At 38.9% G+C, this 16840-nt stretch overlaps 1 protein-coding gene across 1 annotated transcript; it reads right to left on the bottom strand.

The window, feature by feature from the left end:
- Positions 1–1948: 1948 nt before the first annotated feature.
- Positions 1949–16261, bottom strand: LOC103696572 (mediator-associated protein). Its single transcript, XM_008778243.5, has 7 exons — positions 16087–16261; positions 15895–15945; positions 15569–15674; positions 15370–15454; positions 14890–14973; positions 2837–2941; positions 1949–2554 (listed from the first exon to the last, which is right to left on the bottom strand). The coding sequence occupies exons 2-7, from the start codon at positions 15912–15914 to the stop codon at positions 2274–2276; spliced, it is 681 nt and encodes a 226-aa protein (XP_008776465.3). The 5' UTR covers positions 15915–15945; positions 16087–16261; the 3' UTR covers positions 1949–2273.
- Between the last annotated feature and the right edge of the window lie 579 nt (positions 16262–16840).

The raw sequence follows: 16840 nt of genomic DNA, 5'->3' as shown, positions 1-16840 counted from the left end.
TTTTATTGATAAAACAAGAGTACTAGAAACTGAGAAACATCTAAGAGAGATGTCATATTCTGAGTATGATCCCCGAATTCAAAGATGTCGCAGCTAAGGATTATACCTGAAACTTGATCAGCCTTCTTCTCTTCTTCTGTCCAGCACCTGCTGCCACCCCCTCGACAAGCTTCTGCTGCTGCCCCAAGCTTCTTCATGCGCCGCCTCGAAGGAGGCCAACATCTGCCATGACTGCAGGTCATATCCCTTCTCCCCACCAATCCAATTCTCCATTTATCCTTGGCTTTCTTTTACCATTACTACTTTGAACACTGTTGCATTCAGATGTCTCAATTGTCATCTGTTTCTAAACTGTGTGCAGTTATATATACAATGAAAGAACACCCTTTAAGAAGCTGCCAGATGAGTATTTGTGCCCTGGTGAGTTGCATTCTTTTCTTCTCCACATTCAGTTTCCTTCTTTTTGTTTCTTTTTTTTTCCTGTGTGTGATTAAATCTATCGAACTCTTGACTGTCCTCACCAATTCGATGTTGTCAAGCTCAAAATATCATCGCTTCATGTCTTAAGACCTTGATATATTTGGCTTCACCTTGGTGGATTTTGCCCCTCCATTCCTTTGTCATTCAATCAATCATTGCGTGGTTTCAGATCCCCTCTCTAAATTTCCATCTTAACTCCCTCAATTCTTTTATTTCTATCTTTTTTCCTCACAGTTTATTGCATATCACAGGACCATCTCATTGCTTCATGAAAAGATGTGGTACACATTCATAGGAGTAAATTGCAAGCAAAATGCACTTTTTTATGCTACTACATAGTATGACCAAAACAAACTGATCATTTTATCCACAACAGGTAAAATGCCAAAGATTTTTTTTTTCTTGAAGAGATAATGCATTCTCCTGATATTAATTCATTTCTTGTAGTCTGTGGGGCTCCCAAACGTAGATTCAGGACATATGAACTGCAGCAGCCAAGAATGCCAATGACACAAGTTTGTACCGCCAGGAAAGCTCAGATGAAGAGAGATGAAGCCACTGGATAATTGCCTTTAAAAAACTACTCCATCTTTATCTAATTTTGGGTGGATCTGAGAATTTGGAAGCATATCTCACTTGGATCTATCATTCTTGACACTCTTGTACTTACAGGCAAGCATTACCTGTTGCCATAGTGCTTGGAGTTGCAGGGTTAACTGGCTTGTATATCTATCTCAACAATGCCTCCTAGTGTCCAAGAGGCTCTTCTTCATTCTGAAACTAGTTGAGTCAATAGATGTTTCATAATGTATTGTCATTTAAAACAAAACAGTGAGATAGTGTACTTATGCTTCCAATTTCAAGTTGTGAGTTTTGTTAAGCGAGCAGCAAATGCGAATGTCACTGATAAAGAAGATAAAACCAAGAAATAGAATTCAACCAACATATGATCTCACTAACAAAATATAGGCTTGTCAGATGAGAATCATGAAAGGTTAATGCAAGCATTTGCACATATTTCCACATCAAATTTCTCGAATCACTGCCGCATGGGACAGTTAAATCTGCTTGATTAAATCGAATGAAAATAAAAATGCACATATAATGAAATAATATTATGCAACTCTTCTCTGGTTCATCACAATGGATTTACCTTTTTCCCTCAAACCTGTCTGAAGGTGATCCACTTTAATTTGCCAGGTGGTGAATCCATTATTCCTCATACCAGTTTTCTGTATCAAGTTGGTTACAATATCTGCAGTCTAAGGAATGCAATATTAAAGGAAAGGGACTGAATTGTACACAGACGAAATGATTTTTCACTCATAAATTTACATGAAGTTGCATAATAACATAGGGAGCCATCATTCACCCACTACAGTGAAACTTATTTCTTCGTTGGCATCAAGAGCTTTTCATTGAAACTCGCGCATATCAGGGTTACTGATATGGACCTTCACTCCAAAAGTAACGAACCATAAGAAATCCCATATATTTGTCATTTCAAGATAATATCACAAACATTTGATAAACATAATAAATGTTCTTGACATCTTGAAGATTCCTGTTCTAAATTTGCTAAAAGAAAACAACAGGCATTTGACCATCCCTGGTGTAATTTAGTAGCAAACTATCTCACCAATGACATAAAAATAAGACAAACCTGGAATTGCTATGCAAACAAAGCCAGGTGCAATATCTGAATGGCTGAGAAATTCCGACTCGCAAACACTTTTCAGGGCAGTACTTTAAACATCTGCAAAATTTCTCAGGCTTCACTATGCAACTAATATCTACTCCTCAACCTTGTTCTTCTTTTTCTTTTTCTTCTTCGATTCCTCCGATCGTAATGAAGTATTGGTGATCTGGCTTTCTGGACCAGAGGTATGAGAAGATCTTTCAGCAGACCTCATAGATATCTCAGAATTCAGTGCGCTGTCCTTATGTCTCTTCTTCTTCTTGGAATGCTGTGAGAATTCCACGCTTCTTTGTCCAAGGCTCTGAACTGAAGTTAAGGTATCGCGAGACATGCTTCCAAACTTCTCAGAACAAGACATGCTCTTCCTCGTGGAACCTGAGACATAATAAGAACAATTATATTACACAAAATATTGTGGCATATGTGCCTTGAAATAAGAGTCGATCATGTTCAGCCAACAGAAGGCTGTTTGATGCTAAAGAGTTGAGCATGCTGTACAGTATCAGAGGTTCCTTTTCTAACAGGAGCATGCCAACATGCGCACGAGGAAAGGTGGTGTCTGAATGTCTAGTAGTTTAAGACATGCAGCACTGTTAAGTTTGATTGGAGACAAAAAATGCAACTCGAGAAAGAAATAAACTAGGCAAAAGGCATTACCCTCAGATCTTTGCCTGCTCAAGTTGAGATTATGGAACCCAGGTTTCTCAAATTCACTAGGCTCTGGATATCGCACTAAACAAACTCGGCGTGAAATCTTCCCCACTGAAGCACATTTTTAAAAGATCAAGGAAACTGTTAGTTGATGACAGTGGATTCTATACAATTAGTAGGTGATACTAGACATACATATGAATATAAAAACCAGCACTCATTACATGGTTGGAGTGCAAAATTATGAAAATGAACCAACAAAACAAGATACATGCCCTCATCTCCTCTTGTGAATAAATAACACCAGAAGGCTAATTAACATATAGTTCACAAATTTTACTAAGATCCAGTGTTTTTTATATAATAAGGTCAAAAAAGGAAATTAATTTACCAAAAAATAATAGTTGTCCAATAAACTAGAAATTTTGCCTGAGGGATCCACATACATAGCATCACCTGCATCTCCTTTGCAAAAAAATTGGCTACATAATCACAGAATCTTCTTGTATGAAGATTTCCCACTAGACATCAGCAACCATACAGAGTACTTCGACAAAACAAAAAAGGGAATTAGATGTACAACAGACCCCTGCATTCCAGGTTACCTACTCCTTACTGTTGAAATAGATAGTCTGCATGCCAGTAGGAGACTATAGCTTCAGCAACAATGGCCATGAAAACTGCACCTATGGACCTGGTGACATCTACTATATCACATCATTCTACAAACCCTCCTAATGCTAGCAAACAGTTGGTTTCTGAAGAAGCATTTGTCAATTTTTTCTCCAATTTACCCTATAGATGCCTCCATGCAGGCTTTGGTTGATCCATTTCACTTGAGCAGAATTTCTGTCTAAATGTAAAAATCCAATTCTAGTAAAAGGATGGATTTTAAAAGTTGTGCACGTACAATAATATTGTTTTAAGATTTTTTTGGGATATAATGATGTCTAAGGATTTGGAGTCTGTAAAATTCATTTTAGAACTTAGAATATGTAAATCATTAGTAAAGCTCAGCATACATCACAAACATTCTTTTGTTCAGTTTAATTGAAGGATTCATTCCTAAAAAAGGGATCTTGTATAGTGTTTCAGCATGCTACCTCAAAACCCAAGGCTTATTGCTCATCAATCCATTCATCTAACCTTGAGTATGTGGAGACATCAGCAGTTCCTTCATTCCTTCACGGTATTGGGTCACCTGTAGCTCTATTAGATCCTCTTTTACTCCTCTATAGGTTCATTGGATACCCCCACGACTTTGAAGGTCAACTTTGATAGCTCCCTTAAAGGTAATCAGGTTGCTGCTAAGTCTCTCACTAGAAATCACTGTGGTTGACTGCTCTATGCTGGTTCTAGGCACTTCTTGGCTGCATCTGTTCCTATGACTGAAATAAGAGTGGCTTAGGAAGGGTTTATGGTTGTGTTCTACACTTTACAATGCAGAAGACTTTTGCTTGAAGGTGACTCTAGCATTGTCATTAATTGGATCAATGGGAAGTCTTCTTCTGGGACACCACATCCTCTACTTCTTGGCATCCTCCATCTATCCGAGAATTTGGACTTCTTTGATACTGATCATGTTTTCAGAGAAGCTAATTTCCTCGCAGATTGGCTGGCAAATAGAGATTTTGATTGTGATATCCCCTTAGATGTTGCCGTGCATCCGGAGTTGGCTCTTTTATTGCAAACTGATTGTATGTAGGGGTGGCAATCGGGTTGGGTCGGGTCATAAACGGGTCGGGTCATATGCAAGTCGGGTCAGAAAATCATAAACCTGAACCCGACCTGTTTATTAAACAGGTCAGAAATTACAACCTGAACCTGACCTGTTTATTAAACAGGTAACCCGACCCGACCCGTTTAACCTATTTAATAAACAGGTAACTTGTTAACTCAACCCGACCCGACCTGTTTAACCTGTTTGCCCAACTTAACCCGTTTAACCTGTTTAGACCTGTTTAACCTATTTAACCCGTTTAATCTGTATAGACCTGTTTAACCTGCCCAACAATTTAACCCGTTTAATCTGTATAGACCTGTTTAACCTGCCCAACAGTTAAACGGGTTAAACGGTTTAAACGGGTCAGACATCTAAAACCCGTATCCAACCCAATTAATAAACAGGTTAAACGGGTCGACCTGTTTACGACCCGAATCTGTTTAGGCCAAACCCAAACCTGTTTATGGCGGGTCGAACACGGGTCGGGTTGGCGGGTCGGGTCATATTTTGCCACCCCTAATTGTATGTGACTTTGTTATTGGCGGTCTCGCTGAGATCATTTTAAGGGTGTTCTTTGTCAATTTACCCAAAAAAAAGAAAGAAAAAAGAAAAGGAATCTTGTGGGATGATGTATTTAATAAAGCTGCTGTTTCTTTCTATGATTTCCCCTAGCTCTACAAGTCTTCCATTGTTTTCTGTGGATTCCTTTTCAATAAAGACTGACTAGTCTCACAAGGAACTGGATTTATGAACTGCCAGTCACATTATCCAAGGGCTTTTCAGTATAAAATTGGAAGAATTCAAAGAGACATCATAGAACTGAAGGATGCCTACTATACTGGTGTTAGAAGTATGCCCTAGAAGCCAATTTGGCTGACGAATTATTTTATTCTGGAACATAAATTAATACTTGATCTAATTATGAATTTATTAAGTTGGGCATTCTTTTCATTCATGTTCTTATGTGTCCATAAATCGTCCAAAGAATTAATAAGATGATGACGCATATTCTCAAGAGTTGAGAATTTGAGGCATGTGTCATTGGTGATTAATTCCTGAATTGCTCCTGATCGATGGATCATCACAAGGACGGTGATTGATCCGCTGAGATTAGTGCACATATTGCTTTCTTTGATGGATGAGTCTTGAGTCCACAGTGTAGGGACACTGGAGCAATTGTGCAAGTGCTTGTTTGAGAATAAGGGTACTGAGCGTGACCAAAGCAAGCAGTCACTTGGATGTCTATCCACTCGTCAGTGACTTACTTGATGCTGCAGTTGTATGACTGGTCCTTTGACCCGCGATGCCTCAGCTATTCACGGTGAAGTTGCTGTAGTCTAACAAGCACATAAACATGGGCCATAGCCATTTGGGTTCTTGTGGTGCAGATTGGCTACAGTAGGTTCACTGTAGGAGTAGGAGTGCATCTAGATTAAATCTATCGATCTTGATAGATTAGGAAAGATCCTATGTGATTTATGAGATTGAGTTCGTAAATCCTCGGCCGGAGTAGTATGTACAGTGGAAAAGGAGTTTTCCACTCTCGAACTCAAGTCGAATAAATTTGACATATGACAGACGATGGGGTTTGACGAGTTATCCATGACCTCCGTCCTGCAGGGATCCACGATAAAAGGACTGTATCATACGATAACTGCACCTAGAGGTTCATCATTCAATTCTGCTGGATAGCTACTACATGCTGCTAGGTGTCACTGGTGGATGGTGAGACTCAAAGAGACTATCTTGATGATCGATAATCCCTGGTGAGTTGAGTTGGAATTGTTCCAACCCATTGAAAAGAGTTTTCAATGATATTATGATAGAGATCGCAATATACCTCACTACCAGATAGAATAGAACCTATGAGGTCACACACATTAGAGGTATTGACCGATCCAATGGTTCAATTGTGATTTGGAATCACAAATAATTTATAATTATCAATTTGATTGATAATTGGTAAACCCACTAAGAGTTAGTGAGTTGAAAAAGGAATTATTACAATGGGATTGCAATTTAATTGAATTAATTGGATTTAATTAATAGACTTGATCATATTAAATACGAGTCCTACTTGGAGTAGGATTCCTAGAGTCCTAATTGGATTAGAATTCCAAATTAAATTAGAGTCCTACTTGGAGTAGGATTTCTAGAGTCCTAATTGGATTAGGACTGAAATTTAATATGTCCTAATTAGATTAGGATTTCTTAAGTCCTAACTAACTTTAACCTAATAAGTTAAAAGACTCCTAATTGGATTAGGATTGAAGAGGTCAATTGAGTTATGGTTCAATTGAACCCTAATTGGATTAGGATTTGAAGGGATGCAAATAGGTGCACCTAGTCCTTTTTGGAAAAGGACTAAACCACCTAGGATTAAGCCCCAAACCCCACTTGATTAGATCAAGTGGGGGGGCATGCGTGATGGAGGATGAGGAGGGAGGGGCGCACGCCCCTCCTTGGCACTTTACGTGAAGAAAAGGAGGAGGGGCGCACGCCCCTCCTCGTGGCTAATAGATAAGGATGGAGCTCCTAAATTTTAGGAGCTCCAACCCTTATCTTAAAAGGAGAAAAGGGGCTGCCGTACATGGGGATTTTCCTCTCCTTTGAGCCGTGGAGCAGCCCCCTTCTCCTCTGGTTTTTCAGCCGCCAACAAAAAATAAGGGTCTCACGTTGAAGTTGATTCATAAAGGAGGGCATGCGGGTCCCCCTTGAACCTCCCTTCTTGGAAGTACGTGGGATTTTTTTTTTCTCCTCCCTATGGTGCCGTGAACCCCTCTCTCCCTCTTGGGTTTCAGCCACCAGCAAGCAAAGAAAAAGGAGGCATGCAGCCCTTCCTCCCTCTCTTCTTTGGTTCCAAAAGAAAAGGAAAAGAAAAAGGCTGCAAAGGGGTTTTGCCTTCTTCCTTTTGATCCATCCTTCTTCCTCCTCTCTAAGGCAATCAAGAGTTGATTCAAAAGAGAGGATTTCAGCCATCAAAACGTATCTCTGCAAGGGAACTAGCACCCCGGGGAGATTAGAGAGTTTGGATTGGTCCTCTGCCTCGTGTGGATACCCGTAGAGGCCGGACGCGTGTGCGGCTTCAAGCGAACCTTCCAACAAATACCACGATCATCAGATTGCAGTGAATATCTACCCGCACAAGGTGAAGATCTGATCTTCCTAATGTTATGTAAAAGTATTTAATCCTAATCTATCTACGAACGATGGTTTTAAAATACATTCATGCATGATGAACGGGATCTCGCGCATGTCTTCCGCTGCGCGCAGAATTTTTCTGAAATTTTCTGCGGTATGCGAGGGATCCCAACAGTGGTATCACAGCCAGGTTTCGTAGATTAAGATTAGGATTAAAAGATTAAGGCATAATAGATCTGAAAATTTAAAGATTATGTTTGCTAAATTTTTCTGAATGCAAAATTTTCAGCTTGCTGATTTTTCTGTAAGCTGATTTTTTATGCTTGGATTAATAATTCTAATGTTTTGATAATATGATTACAAATGTTTAAAATCATATCTTGCATGATCAGCAACTCATAAGATGACATAATCAGTTAAATATTCAGATCTGTAAATTATATTTAATTCATGTGATGCGTATGGTGATGATCATGGATGTACCCTTATACATGTGCTGAAATGTTCTGCAATGTTCTGTGATGTTATATGATGGCATGTAATTTAGATTTTTAGATGCCTGTGTGCATCCTAAATTGATGTATTAGAGAACTGCGTGTCTCATGAAAAAGGGTTGTAATTATTCTTTTATTTTTAAAGTTTATCGGGGATGTAATCTGTGATGTGTTTGCACGTCAATGGTTGATCGATGCATGCCTCTACAAACACGCCTTGCGCGGATCGAGATCAAGGGTTGATTGAAGATGGATCAAGGAGTTGATCGCAATTGGACCTAGGGTGCTCAAGATCGAATCAAGAGTTGAAGACGATCTAACCAATTGACGTACATGTGCTTGTACTATGACCCCATCCTGGATCCATGATCATCACTAGTTTAATTTTTGTTATTATGCCTGAATGTTTATGTTTATGTTTATGCATAGCGGGTAGATAATTATTTGCATTTGATGTAGATAATTAAATAAAAGAGACCTAAATTAAATCTCCTCGAAAAATATTAAGTCCATAGGTCTTCCACTGTAGTAGAGCTGCTAAGGTCTTTCCGGTGTTGATCTGTCTCGGCTGGATACAGTGGGCAAGTTGCATCGGAGGACTGGACCTCTCTATTAGGCATGAGATGTTGTAGGAGTAAAGATGGGGTTGGGCCCAATAACTGTTAGGTGAGGGACCCAATGACGGCTTTGCTTCTGCGGTTATACGGTGGGTCCGACTTAACTAAGGAATGGAGCCAATAACTGTTAAATGAGGTCTTCATTACTTAGAGACCGGATAGCGCTACAACTTGCTTGAGAAGCATTGTACAAGAGTTGTACACTCATCGTTTATGTGTCACCAATAACTGTTAGATGAGGTGGCGTGTAAATTGGTGGGACCGTAGCACCCTACTTGAAACCTAGAGTCGCAGGTTTCCGTTTCTCTACCAGAAGAGTGTAAGAGATTCAAGAAAATAGTGGGAGGTGTTTGTTTAAAAAGGCCCTAAAACAAATAGAGTTCAAGTACAAAATTCTAACTAGAATCTTTACTCTCTGAGGATTATAAAGTCAGCTTCTAGACTCTTAACTCATATCCTATAGAACAACCATTTGACTAAACCCAATTATAAAGACTGGCTTAGCAAATTTCAAAATAGTTTTGAATTGTGAGAAATTAGGGTATGTGCTAAACCATGGAATCCCCGTGTTACCAATCCGTCCGATCACTGATCAGCGTAAGACGCATGCTAAGTGGACGAACAATGACAATAAAATTAGGTGCTGCACAATGGCATCCATGTCCAATGAATTACAATGCCAGCATGAGAACATGAAGACTGTCAGGAACATATTAAATCACCTGCAAGAGTCGTATGGTGATCAGAGTCACGCAGCTCGGTTTAAAGTGTCCAAAAGGCTCTTCAAAGCCAAGATGCGCGATGGGCAGTCTGTCCATGATCATGGTTTGACCATGATAAAGAACTTAGAGAAGCTTGAGAAGCTTGGCATGACCATGCACAAGGAATTGCAAACGGATTTGATCCCCGCAATCCCTTCTAGCTTCATATGAACAGTTTATAGTAAATTACCATATGAACAAGATTGTATGCACCAAAACAAAATTGTTAAATAAATTGGGAACTACCTTAGGAACCTTGAAGAGTTCAAGGGGCATAGTTCTCGCTGTCGAGTTGGCTTCTACTTTCAAAAGAGAGTCTACCTGAAAGAAGAAAAAGCCTGCGAAGAAGCAGAAGACCGAGAAAAGGCCAAGTAAGGAAGTTCCAAGAAAAAAATCGATTGCAAGGGAAAGTGTTTCCATTGCATCATAAGATGGCCATTGGAAGAGGAACTGTCCTACATACATGAAAAGCATAAAGAGCAAGAAGGGTGACAAACCTTTAGAAGGTATGTCAGATATGCTCATTATTAAAAGGATACTTAGGGACTGTTACCTGTTGCTAGCAGAAATTTGATTTCTGTATCTTGTTTAGCACAGAAAAATTTTTATAAGACTATTGTTCAATTTGTTTGAGAAATAAATTGGATGCATATGGTTTTATGATTAACTGTCTCTATCACTTACATTTGGATGTACCTGTGAATGTATCTGAGCAAACAGTGAGTACCATAGGATCCAAAAGGATCTAGAGATGAGATAAATCTAAAGTATTTGTGGTACCTCAGGCTTGGTCATATAGGAGAAGACAAAATAAACAAATTGGAGAAACATGGGCTTCTAAGCTCATTGACTTCTGAGTCATATCCGATTTGTGAATCCTGCCTTCAAGGAAAGATGGCCAAATTATCCTTTGTAGGACATGGGAGAGGTCCACTGCGATATTTACCCTAGTACACACTTATGTGTGTGGCCCATTCGATGTGCAGGTTAGGGATTGTAATTTTTACTTCATTTACCGATGATTACTCACGGTATGGATATATGTGTGAGACACAAATCTGAATGTTTTGAAAAGTTCAAATAGTTCAGATATGAAGTAGAAAAACAAACAGGAAAATTCATTAAGGTTATTCGATCGGATCGAGGAGGTGAACACCTTAATAGAGAGTTCCATGTTTATCTCAAGGAGAATGGTATAGTTTCACAATGGACCCCTTCTGGTACACCTCAGCTCAACGGGGTATCAGAGAGGAGGAATCAAACCCTATTGGATATGGTTAGGTCCATGATGAGCTTCACTAATTTACCCTTGTTTCTTTAGAGAGATGCCCTACATTCAGCAATTTACTTATTGAATAGTGTTTCCTCTAAGTCTGTTCCTACCACACCGTATGAGATATGGCATGGTAAGAAGCCAACTCTTGGTCATCTCAAGATTTGGGAATGTCCGGCCCACGTCAAGCGACAACAGACGGACAAGTTAGAGGATAGGATAATTAATGCTCGTTTTATTGGATATCCTAAAAGAGTTATTAGGATACGATTTTTATGTCCCAAAGGATCACAAAGTATTTGTGAGCAGACATGCTATCTTCATGGAAATAGTTTATCCTTGATAGAGGCAGTGGGAAGAAAAATGAGCTCTAAGAAAAAGTCTCTGAAGAGCAACGAGCCATTGTGCCTATAGAACCTATTCATATTAAGCCAGTACACGTAGTACCTTCACCTCGTAAATCTAGTAGGATCTCTCGTCCGCCTGAAAGGTACTTAGGTATGCTTACAGAGGATGTAGAGGAAGTGTTCCTAATGAGAGATAGGGATCAAGATAAGGATCCCAATACCTACAATGAGGCGATATTAGACATCGATTCGAGAGATGGCTGGAAGCCATGAAGTCAGAGATGGACTCCATGTATTCCAACCAAGTCTGGACCTTAGTAGATCCAGCAGAAGGTATAGTACCTATTGAGTGTAAATGAATCTACAAGAGAAAATTAAGTTCGGATGGCTAGGTAGAGACCTATAAAGCAAGGCTAGTGGCGAAAGGTTATAGTCAGTGCGAAGGTACTGATTATAAGGATACTTTTCCACCTGTAGCATTGCCGAAATCCATTCGAATATTGCTTGCTGTTGCAGTATATCATGATACTGTGATGGTGATCACAAAATTTGTAAGCTGCAAAGGTCCATCTATGGACAAAAGCAAGTATCTCGAAATTGGAACACTCGTTTCAACGATATAATCAAATCTTTAAACGATTTCATCAAGAACGAAGAGGAACTATGTGTTTATAAGAAAGTTAGTGGGAGAGCTATTGCATTCTTCGTATTGTACGTGGATGATATCCTTCAAATTAGGAATGATATTCTCATACTAACTTAGGTCAAGGTTTGGTTGTGTAAGGAATTCTCCATGATAGACCTTGGGAAAGTATCCTATATTTTGAATTAAGGTCTATAGAGAGATTTAAGAGGATGCTTGTCCTATCACAGAATATGTACATAGAGGGAGTGCTAAAGAGGTTCGGCATGGAAACCTCTAAAAGGAGGTTATTACCCCTTAGGCATGGGATAAATCTCTCCAAGAAGATGTGCCCCAACACATCTAAAGAGATTCAGCGGATGAGCAAGATCCCTTATGCTTCGGTTACAGGGAGCCTCATGTATACCATGCTATGTACGTGACTTGATATAGTAAATGTTGTGAGTGTCACGAGCATATATCAGTCATATCCAGGCAAGAAGCACTGGATAGCTGTGAAAAACAGTCTTAAGTACTTGAGAAGAACTAAGGACATGTTCTTGGTCTTTGGAAGAAGATCAGAGTTGAAGGTAGAAGGATGCACACATATTGATGATAGAAAATCTACATCAGAATATGTGCAATGGTGGTTCAGTAAATTGGAAGAGTTCCAAACAATCAATCATTGTAGATTCTACCTTAGAAGCTGAATGTTAAGCCGTATCTAAGGGTGCAGTAGAAACCTTTTGGTTTAAGAAGTTCATTGCTGAGTTAGGTGTAATGTCATCAGATGCCATAACACTCTACTGCGATAACAAAGGCACCATAGCACTAGCTAAAGAGTCAAGGTCTCACCAGAAGCCGAAGCACATAGAGCAACGGTTTAACCTAATAAGCGACTACCTCGAAAAGAAATAAGTAAAGGATCAAAGAGTAGACACCACAGAAAATGTGGTGGACCCATTCACTAAGCAGATAAGTCAGCAGAAAACTGAAACGCATCTTGAAAAGATGGGGCTTAGGTTTATGGCTGATTGGCTTTAGTGCAAGTGGGAGATTGTTAGAAGTATGCCCTAGAAGCCAATTTGGCTGACGCATTATTTTATTCTGGGACATAAATTTGTACTGGTTCGTGCTGACACATTCCCATTTTGTTTGCCACGAGCCTTGGTACGTGGCTAAGCACATGACCAACAGCTTATCACGATACTGTACATATAATATTGTGCCAGCTCATGACTTTACAACAGACAACACTTTTAACCCTTGCATTCACCTGAAGCATGGCCCACAAGATGATCTCTACTGCAAATTAGTTACTAGAACAAAATGATCTTTTTTCTTCATGGGTCTGGGAAATAGTGTGATATAAAAACTACAAATATAGACCAAATCTTGTCATTATAGTCATACTTCATGAAACATGCCTCCTTTGGTCTTCATGATGGCACCCTCTCCTTTAAGATCATTAATGAAATATATGCATTCTACTGAGATTCTTTTCTTCCATTTTTTTTTCTTTTTTGAGGAGGGGGATTCAGTTTGACTCATTAATTTGTTGTAGATTTGCCAATTTTCTCTGTAAGAAGTCTCTCTCTCTCTCTCTCTCTCTCTCTCTCTCTCTCTCTCTGAGTGTGTGTGTTTCTTTTATGAGGTGTTAATGTTGAACACGACCTTCAGATTCTTTGGCTTTTCTTTCTCTTTTATTAGATACAATGACAGTAGATTTAAGGATTTTGCTAATGTTTGTATTAGCATAGTTCATTTCAAATTTCCGTTGCCTTGTAGGAAATATGGCCATCAGTCACTCTCCTTGCTCTATACTTCATGTCTCATTTGATGGAGGTTCTATCTTTCTACCAATCCATACAAAATCTCTTGCAAGATTTTTCCAATTGATAACACTCTAAAAGGTTTTAGCCTATGCAGACTAAGATTGAGCTATTCTTTTTCAATAAATCATTTAGAACTAATTAAAGAAAGAACACTAAAATAACTTTAACAGATCATTTTAAGGACCTTGAGAAATTTAAAGCATTTCATATTTTATATTTTCTCATATTATAGAATACCATAATGAAATAAGGACTCAATCAAAATTGTAACCACGCGATACCAATAATCCGATTAGTTTCATTTTTTGGATCTTTAAATAATTAACACGTGAATGGCGAGAAGAATTTCATGTTTTATGTCATTGGCACATGTATCCATGAGGAAATAGAAGTTATAGAAAACAATGATAAGCTCCAAAGAATTATTTTAAAAAATGTCTAAGAAGTATGAAGGGCCCAAAAAACAAGAAAAATAGCAAATCCAAGATTATTACAATCGCCGATCAGTAAAAATTGAAGGGTAGGTGAAGAATGAGTATAATAGAGAGAGAACACTAGGATATTAATTGAGGATAAAATAATCAACAGAGGCAACTTTTACTCATTCGTATTCTAGTCATAATGCAAACTGCAAAGTGATTCAATGCAAACAAAAACTCATTGTGGCAATTAGGGAGCTACCATTCTAGTTTCAAATATTTAATGAGTCAAGACAACTAATAAACTCTTTTAAGTTAAATTTGTTATAAGATAAAATAACCCCTTAAATCAAACTTGAAAAAACAAAATAGCCATGTAGTAAGACTGCTTGAAATGCAGTGTACATACTCTATATAATGGAAAGATAAAAAAAAATGAAGTATCACACAGCTGTCAAATAAAAAAATCAGCACATGTATACACACAACGACATTAGAAAGGCTTAAACAAAGAAGAAAGACGATATAAGATATAACTGAAGAATTACAAATATTCTAAATAAGGAGTTCAATATGTAGCAGAACCAAAAGCATTAGAAAAGAACAAATGGGGAATATGAATTTATACAGTCAGATGTGTGCAGTAATGGTTATTGGTTCGGGTAAGACCCTTAATAAATGGGCCTGTTGAACACAAATGTGCTTTTAGGATGTAAAAGATGCAAATGAACCACCAAGGATGACTTATATCTATCCTTTGCCACAGATTATCAAATAAAATGAGTATAGATTGATGCTCAAGAGAATAAAAAATAATCAGCACATACCAACTTTCGATTCTGATGAAGAGGGTAGGAAGACAGTAGCATCTGGCTCTTGAGCAGCAAAGCTGACCACATCATACGACTTTCCTGCCACGGTGAACAGAATCATTAATACAAGACCAATTTCTTAATGCACCTAGTACATGCATTATATGTTAGTGATCCTGTATCTTCAAGCCACAAACACTAGCATACTGATTACACAAATTCCAAGGTACTAGCAACAGTAATAATAGCTTGTAGATCTTATGAATCAGTCCACATCGAAACTATACAAAACAATGAAAAGGTCAGAACTTCAAACTGCCTATCACCCATCAATTGAATGCAAACTCAATATAATGGAAGATAAAGAGAATGGAGCAAATAATAATTTGAACCAGGCAAATAAAGTGAAATGGATAGAATACAATTTGAATCATGGAGTTGTCAGCTCCTTCACACCTCATTAGTCCAAATTATCAGATATAACTAACAACTCACCAGATGAACTCTCAAAGCTGCCAAGTTGCCCATCACGATGTAGCTTCAGCTTCAGTTCTTTCCCGTGGAAATCAGCAGCTTTTAACTGTTTACAGCAACAAAATCAATCCAATACTTCAAGTCATTAAAGAATGGAACAACTGCCCACCTTGTACAATATTCATAAAAAACTAAGTACGCTTATAGATGAAAAAATTACTTGGTTGATGGGCCACTGGATGAGCCAAAGCTCCGTCGAGTCTGTCAAAGAGATATCGATAAGTGGATCCTTGGTGTCCTCTTCAAAACCCGGTCCAGGCTTGTACCTACCAATTCAGAAGCAATACCCCATAGTTATAATCCATCCAACAGTAAATATGCAAACTTCTGTAATACTTTTCTCTGTTCGAAGCAAAACCAAACAACAAGGCGTTAAAACACAATATTGCTAATATCCATTATACACAAGATCGGCAGGGTTCACAAAGCATCAAAAAGCAAGCTTTTATTAATAAAAGAAATCAGAAAGAGCAATGAAATCCGTACCCGTCTTCAGAACCATCCATGGTAGAAGATTTGGATCAGTGGCGTAACTTTCTGCAAGAAAATAGACCGAACGGCTTATATAACATAAAAAAATTCGCCAAGAAAGAGGGAAAAATCCTAAACACAGATTAATATATACTACGATATAGATAAATTCTGAAGAAATTGGACTGGGGAGAAAGAGGGAGAGACCGCGTTAAAATGTTGTATCTCCGGTCGCGTTTGTCAGTGCCGCCTTTCCCGCCACTGCTGCCTCCGATGCTGTCCGCCGCCGCCGCCGCCGCCTCCGCCGCAGCGACTCCTTGCCCGCGACCGGAAAGGGGAAGGAAGAGGGAGGATTGGGCAGGGGAAGAGGATTGGAGGCGAGAGCTGAGGGTTTGTGAGGGTTTTATTATATAGACGAGCCGGATCATTGCCCTGGGACGGGTCGGCATCCACGGCTGGACCGGCTTAACTCCACGGTCCTAGCGAACCGCTAACCGGCCCGATCCGGCGGTTTTTGGTCAGAGTTTTAAATGGGTCAAGTATGGTTCAAACTTTTTCTCCGACTTGGATCGCGAAGAGTAAAGTTTTATCTAAGTCTGGTCAGATTAAGCACTATCAAAATGACGAGGTAAGATTTTCCAAGAGTGTTCAGTTTTTTTCAGTCGGTTGAAATATGTGTATGATTTCTTTTCATTGCATTATATGGTAATTTGCACTTTGGTTAGAATTGGCCATGCCAAGTGGGTTCGATCACAATCTTATTAGGTCAAATCTAGCAATGGGGCGAGTTTGGGTCAAAGAGCCACGATCTCCCATAAGATTATGTCGGGATTGAATTAAGGTTAATTTAATTCTTCGTTGTTTTTTATGCAACGAAGAGTAACCCTTCGCCAAATATGTGTAACCATCTGTTGCTGGAAACTGGACCCGGGGGCGACCACGAGCTGAGAAGGAGGAACTC

Source organism: Phoenix dactylifera, chromosome 13 (assembly GCF_051530095.1).
Source record: "Phoenix dactylifera cultivar Ajwa chromosome 13, Ajwa_hap1_PhDact_Kaust_v1.1, whole genome shotgun sequence".
Taxonomy (NCBI): Eukaryota; Viridiplantae; Streptophyta; class Magnoliopsida; order Arecales; family Arecaceae; genus Phoenix; species Phoenix dactylifera.
Note: the sequence above shows the minus strand (reverse complement) of the source record. Positions and strands in the feature narration are given on the sequence as shown.

Excerpts from the sequence above, each read along its gene's own strand:
- LOC103696572 (XM_008778243.5), bottom strand. The coding sequence starts at position 15,914 with ATGGATGGTTCTGAAGACGG. Across the intron at positions 15,455-15,568 it reads TCCAGTGGCCCATCAACCAA|TTAAAAGCTGCTGATTTCCA; the intron begins GTAATTTTTTCA and ends TGCTGTAAACAG. Across the intron at positions 14,974-15,369 it reads CAGCTTTGAGAGTTCATCTG|GAAAGTCGTATGATGTGGTC; the intron begins GTGAGTTGTTAG and ends TCACCGTGGCAG.